Source organism: Sceloporus undulatus, unplaced genomic scaffold (genome assembly GCF_019175285.1).
Source record: "Sceloporus undulatus isolate JIND9_A2432 ecotype Alabama unplaced genomic scaffold, SceUnd_v1.1 scaffold_818, whole genome shotgun sequence".
NCBI classification, from domain to species: domain Eukaryota; kingdom Metazoa; phylum Chordata; class Lepidosauria; order Squamata; family Phrynosomatidae; genus Sceloporus; species Sceloporus undulatus.
Genome location: NW_024803738.1, coordinates 429 through 6,804, shown reverse-complemented (window position 1 = coordinate 6,804; position 6,376 = coordinate 429). Strand labels below are relative to the sequence as shown.

Genomic DNA, 6,376 nt, shown 5'->3' with positions numbered 1-6,376 from the left:
AATAATAATAATAATAATAATAATAATAATAATAGGCAACTTTTAAAAACCATTTCAACTTAATTTTTTTTGAAAGTCTGAAAAGCAGGAGGGAGTGCTGCTGGCAATCAGGTTTAAGGTTCCTTTTAAACAGGATGGGAGAAAGGATCTGACAAAAGCTTTTAAAGGCCCGGTACACACGGGCGGTGGCGATTTTAGGGTTTGGGAGCATGCAGGAACCACACGCTCCCGTGCCCTAATACGTAAGGATGCCAGCATCATGGCGGCCTCCCATCCATATGGGGGCCGTTATGATGCCGACGCTGCCGTACAGCGACCAGATGTCACCGGCAGGAAGTAGTGTCATGGCAGCGCCCCTTCCTGCTCCAGGGGTTGCAAAAAAGAAGCCACTCTAGGTGGGTCTTTTTTTGTGGCACATCTGTGCTGCAGCATGGGAATGCTGCAGCACAAACATGGGGCAAAAACGGGCGGCATGGAGCTGTCTGTCTGTACTGCCCCTTGACTCATATCCCTGAGCTGTTGAAATGAGAAGAATATTTTGGAAAGTTGCATGTTGTTAACTTTATCCTCCTTTCCTTAGATATTGTAGAAGGAATAGTGAACAAGGGCATATGTGTACCGGATGCAAAGGGGGTGACATTCCTCCTTTTTGGAAGCCGCCAGAACTCTTGCATTATTAATCCGGAAGTTTGTGAACCTCAAGGTTAGTATGTAGCCACTGTGACTGAAGCCTTTATTGTATGTTTTATTGTGTTGCACTTCTTCAAACTAAAGGGTAAAAAGGGAAGGAGGTACAACAGAGGAAGGAGAATTGCTGAGAGGCACCACCACCAACACAGCAGGTTTTGTTACATTCAGATTCTGCAGTCCATTTGTGTTTCTTTTAAAAATCCAAATTATTTGCTTAGGAAATGCAAAGGCTGGTGTCAGAATAAATTGTGTATGTTGGCTTATTATTTTAATTTAGCAACAGGTTTCAAAGAAAAGAGCAAGAGTAATTTCCTAGACAAATTCCACACAGCATTTCCTTCAAATAACTTGGTTTAGATATAATCGCCCCTTGAAGACTGAGTTTGAATTCTAAAGTCAAAAGCTTTTCTAAGTAGAAATAATATTTGGGTTAACTGCTGAGTATTGATATGCTGAAATATTGAGTAGTATTGAGTACCTCCTGTTATCCACTCCCCAGCTCTGTGAGATAGATTTAGATGAACGACTGTGAGTTGCTCAACAGCTCTGTGTCATGGCTGATATTTGCAATGGACTCTGAACTAGAGGCTAGAGTAGGGGTGGATAACAAACCTCCCACTGCATTCTCCACTGCTCACAAACAAAACAAAATACCAAGTGAGCCAAAGTCACTTTCCATTCACTTCCTGATTTTTAAGGAGGATAATTTACAAATTTAGAAATAATAGTCTGAATCCAATTGGCAGTCCCAACTAGAGTAAATCAATGGGAACTGGAACTGGATAAATGCGAATGCAATAAATTGTATTGATTCAGTGAGCCTATTCTGTTTGGGACTAACAGTTAGATTTAGGCCATAAATGATAGTCTGAATTTTAAATATCGTTGAATTTTAGAGAGATGCTAGCACTTAGAACTACTCTATATGCTCGACTATAAGTCGACCTCATATATAAGTTGAGGGCAAGTTTTGGGGTCAGAATTATGGATTTTGATATGCTCCGTGGATAAGTCGAGGATAAAATCTAGGGGCATGTAACAAAGGATGATGCAAAGGAAAACAATCCCAAAAAGCTTACAAAATTCTAGCAGGCATAACTATTTGTGCTCAAAATAAAGGCTGGCTGGATGAAAGAATAAAGTGATTCCAGGACAGATTATGTTTTTGCCTTTCACTAGGGGATGGTTCCTTTTTTAAAATAAGTGTTAACGTACAGTACTTAGAGTACCTAGATTGACCCGTGGATAAGTCGAGTCAGGTTTTTTGGGTCAATTTTTTGACTAACATTTCTAGATTTATACATGAGTATATACATCAACTACTTATGAATGATTAATTTGGGATTAATTCTTTTTTCATTAAACATAGAATTATAGAACCATAGATAGGAATCACCGCATTACATTATGACTGTAATGTACCAAGAGATAACTTAATTCCTATTATATTGTTCCTTTAACGGTTTTTTGATATTTTAAAGTTGCAGTGGGTTGGCATGTTACTGTTTAGGGGTGCTTTGTATCACAAAGTTTGTAGCGTTTTGTTTTTCCCCTAAAGGAACTAAAAGCAAAAGCAATATTTTTGTTACTTTGGAGTAACAATAATGAAGAAGTTAATGAAATTATAATTGTAATGTCAACTATCTACTTTTGAGGGCCTGGGAACTGTAACTGTAGCTAATTGATTTTCAAAGTAGCTCTGAGAACCAATTCATTTCACTAGAGTGCGGAAGAGTGTGAATAGGTGATCTCTGTGCCTACTCAGCCTGCCTTCTCCTTGCTAGCTCTTCTTCAAAGCTCTTCCTCCCTTTTATTTCTTTTACAACTGGACCTGGTCTGGACAGTTTTTTAAACAAAGGTTGCTTTGAATCAGGTGATGCCTTCAAACAGAAGACCTTCCCTGGTAAAATAAGGCATGTGAACAACATGAAGAGAAGGAAGAATAAGCACTTATTAAGACTGATGTTGTCATGGCAGTCACGAGGAGCATTCGGAGGACAAGGAGGAGGACTTGGCCCCTCAGGTGCAGGGGGAACCTGAGGCTGAGCCAGGCCCCAGCTCTGCCCTGCCAGGTCCCAGCTCTGCTCCCCCAGCTCCTGGAGAGTTGGCTCAACCAGGCCCTAGCCCTGTTGTATCACCTCCAGTGGACCCTGTGGCTCAGCAGCCCAGTCTTTCCCTAGCAGAGGGAAGTATTGTATTTGGGTTCTACACTGGTACTGTTTGATCAGAGTAGCTGTAGGAGGAAAAGCAATAAAACCCCAAGTGTATTCATTGTCCCTGCAGCAGCAGATTCACCAGCCACCCTTACATTTGTGAATGTTATTGTTAATATCTCTAAATATATGTATATGAACAGTAACAGCTCCTATACAATACACAGTTTGACAGTTCCCAAATGCAAGATGATGAGCCATATTTCTCTAACAATTAATATTGCATTTAATTCTGCTTTTAGCTTATCCATTTTGAACCCAAAGGATGAACACTTGACTTCAAGTCGATGGAACTGAAGAGCAACTGAATACAGTAGATAGATGACATAATAGAGTTTTTATTAATGTGAAAGATAGTTGGTGGAGGCCTGAAAATAGAATATGTTACAAGTGTGTCTCCTACGTTCAGGCACGAACTGTTTGGGGCTGACCCAACCACTAGACAGAACCCTATCCCCAAAATAGATTCGAACATAGGACCCAAGGAGACATAATCTGGTAGGTCAATTACACTGTCCAAATCTCATACCATGAGTTTCCTCATTCAGATCCTGGAGATCTTGTATGGTAGTCATGGAAAAGAAGAGGAGTCTATCACCCAATCCCAAAATCAACCAGGCCCTTCTAGCATTCCATCTGAAAATGAGAAAAGCGTCCACGTTTCTATTTGCTACATTGTTTGATATTAAAAAGAAACAGTCAAAGGCCCAACCTGAAACTTTCCCCCCTTTGTTCCTTCTACAAGTTGAAAGATTTTCTTCTCTCCCTTTTATGAAAAAGAAGGGACAGACTAGAGACAGACTAGAAGACTCTCAGTGCAAGGAAAATCAAGGTGTGAAGTACTTAAAAGAATTTGAACAGGAGCGTTCACATAGCCAAGGAGCCTTGACTTGAATTCTCAGTGTATGTAACAGAACTTGAAATAATTAGATTTTTGTGGATTTTTGGGCTATGGGGCCATGTTCTAGAAGAGTTTATTCCTGATGTTTTGCCAGCTTCTGGTGTTAGGAACAAACTGTTCTAAAACATGGCCACATAGTCTGCAAAACCCACAAAAATTTATGGATGCCGGCCATGAAAACCTTCTACTTCATACTTGAAAGAATTGACAATCCACTTCCATCTTTACACCAACAATCCCTGTTCTGTGTCTCTTGTCTCCATTAGGTGTAACCTTCTCTTTTTTCTGGAAGACTCAAGAGCGGCAGTCTAAGCCACCTCCAGCATATGGGGATCAGGTACTTTCTAGTGGATTTAAGGTCTACTTCAGCAAAAGTAAAGGCTCCGTAGAGCTGTTTAATCGGCAGATTTCAAAGAAGTGGAAGGCCAGCTTCATCCCACCAGGTAATTAGGATAGTCTATCTGTTCCATATCTATATGGTTTCATTGGCCCAAAACAGATAGGCCAAACAGAGTGGCTTCTGGCAGCTTCAGGGGCATGGTGTGCAGATGATGCACACCCCGAAGCAGCCAGAAGCCACTCTAAGAGCTTTATTACACTAGGGAGATCCCACAGGAAAATGAGAGTTTAATGGGAATTAAACGAGATTCGAATTAAAACAGAACTTGCAAATTTGGGTAGTTGACTACCCAAGTGAAATAACACAAAGTTAATCTGTATGAAAAGCAGAGGATAACGGCAGCTTTTTTACTTTTGGGTTGTTCCGAAAGTAAAAAGCTGCTGTTTTTCTCTGTCTTGCGTTTGGATTAATTTTACGTTATTTCACTTTAACTGTGATGTCATCTGATAAACTTTGGGCATTTCCGGATTTTCTCTAATTTAAATCTCGCTTAACTCCTGTTTTCCTGCAGGATCTCCCTAGTGCGATAAACTCCTAGTGTGATAAATCTCCTTGCCAGTGGCTCATCTGGGACCATGGTAGCAGCCCACTTTGGGTCGCTGCGGTCCTGGGCCAATTGGGGGCCGATTGTGGCTGGAGCAGCCAGAGGCCGCTCCTAGCTGCCTATCTGCTTTGCCATATTGGAAACAGAGGTGGTTAGCTGCAGTCCACAATATTATTTCTGAATGTATTCAAACAGTGAATGTATCGAAAATGTCATTTATATGAAGTTATCAAGGGAATTCTTGCCTTTCACACCAGGATGGGAACCTTATTCAGCCCAATGGGTGAATTCAAATTTAGATAAGTCACCAAGAGCATCATTCCAGCAGCAAAGTTTAAAAAAAAAAAAGATGGGACTAAAAATAGCAGCATAAAACTTTAAGCTCTTACTGTCAGCAACAAAGCTTTAGGCAAGGCATCTCAACCTTTACAAATGAGGAAAAACTAATAAAAAGCAGGAAATCCACCAAATGCAGAAATGAGGAAAGGAACATCATCTTTGAGAAACCCCAGAGGGCCATGTTCGGACCATTAAAGAGCTAAATTTGGTCCAAGGACCCAATTATCCTGCTGTTTTCTGTTTGCTGCTGCTAGGACGAGACAAAATACTGAATACACACACACACTCTGTTATGGTTGCACTGCAATGGCAAAAGCTCAGTGTTGTTATAAGACATTAATACCCCTCCACCAACCAGGTCCAAATCAACCAACGAAAACCAGCCAAGTTATTTGGTATGTAAGGCAAACCAGCTTTCCTCATTCCAGACAGTGAAAATTCAGTACTGTAATAACAAAATAAATAGCATTCTAGTGAAGATGGAAACAGTTGCTACAGCTCAGCATAGCTATCTGAATTTTGGACTCTTCTTGGAAGCATGACTATGAGGGCTACCATGATGAGCTCTTGTACTTCAGAATGTACTACTTATACTGTTGGATGGTGGATTAGATGGGCCTTTGGCCTAATTCCACAGTGTTCTCCTTATGCTTTTGCTTATGATTATGGAACTGTGTGTCTATTGCCTTCCTGTTTCTTTTCAGGCCCACACTGGACTCATGTTTTGTTTACCTGGAAATCTGAAGATGGTTTAAAAGTCTATGTCAATGGGACTTTGAATACCACCGATCAAAATGGAACAGTTTTCTATAGCTATGATGACTCTAATTCAAATATGTTGATGGGATCCGAAGGGGACCAGGCCAAACATTATGTCAATGGGGCTTTTGATGAATTCATCATATGGGAAAGAGTGCTTACACCCAATGAAATCGAACAGTATTTTACTGCTGCTGTAGGTAAGTGAAAATGTCACTGTCTTCCAGCAAGGCTGGAGATGCAGTGCTTTGAATGCATGCAACCTGAAAGAGTATGACCAAGACATATTTTGTGATACTTCTACTAGGTTTTGTAAACTATGGATAAGATGGCAAGCCTGGATCACACTGCTGTTCATAAATAGGTTTGCTGTAGATACAATGCTAAACCTGGAGAAAGAAAAGGAAGGATTGGGCCACTACAGATGGCCAGATGCTAGGATTGCATTGGGGTGGTACTTCCAGATGCCCCTCAACCCTAGCATGGGATGAGGGCGTCAAAATGGCGGTGCCCTGTACACACGGGGCTGC

The 6,376-nt window shown here is 40.9% G+C and overlaps 1 protein-coding gene across 1 annotated transcript; it reads left to right on the top strand.

Annotated features, from left to right (window-relative positions):
- Positions 1-259: 259 nt before the first annotated feature.
- LOC121917801 (adhesion G-protein coupled receptor D1-like) lies at positions 260-6,046 on the top strand (the record flags this gene model as incomplete). The annotated part of the gene is made up of 4 exons (XM_042443923.1): positions 260-329; positions 581-703; positions 4,071-4,247; positions 5,792-6,046. Coding segments are annotated over exons 1-4 (625 nt in total), but the record flags the coding sequence as incomplete, so codon positions are not given.
- Positions 6,047-6,376: the final 330 nt, after the last annotated feature.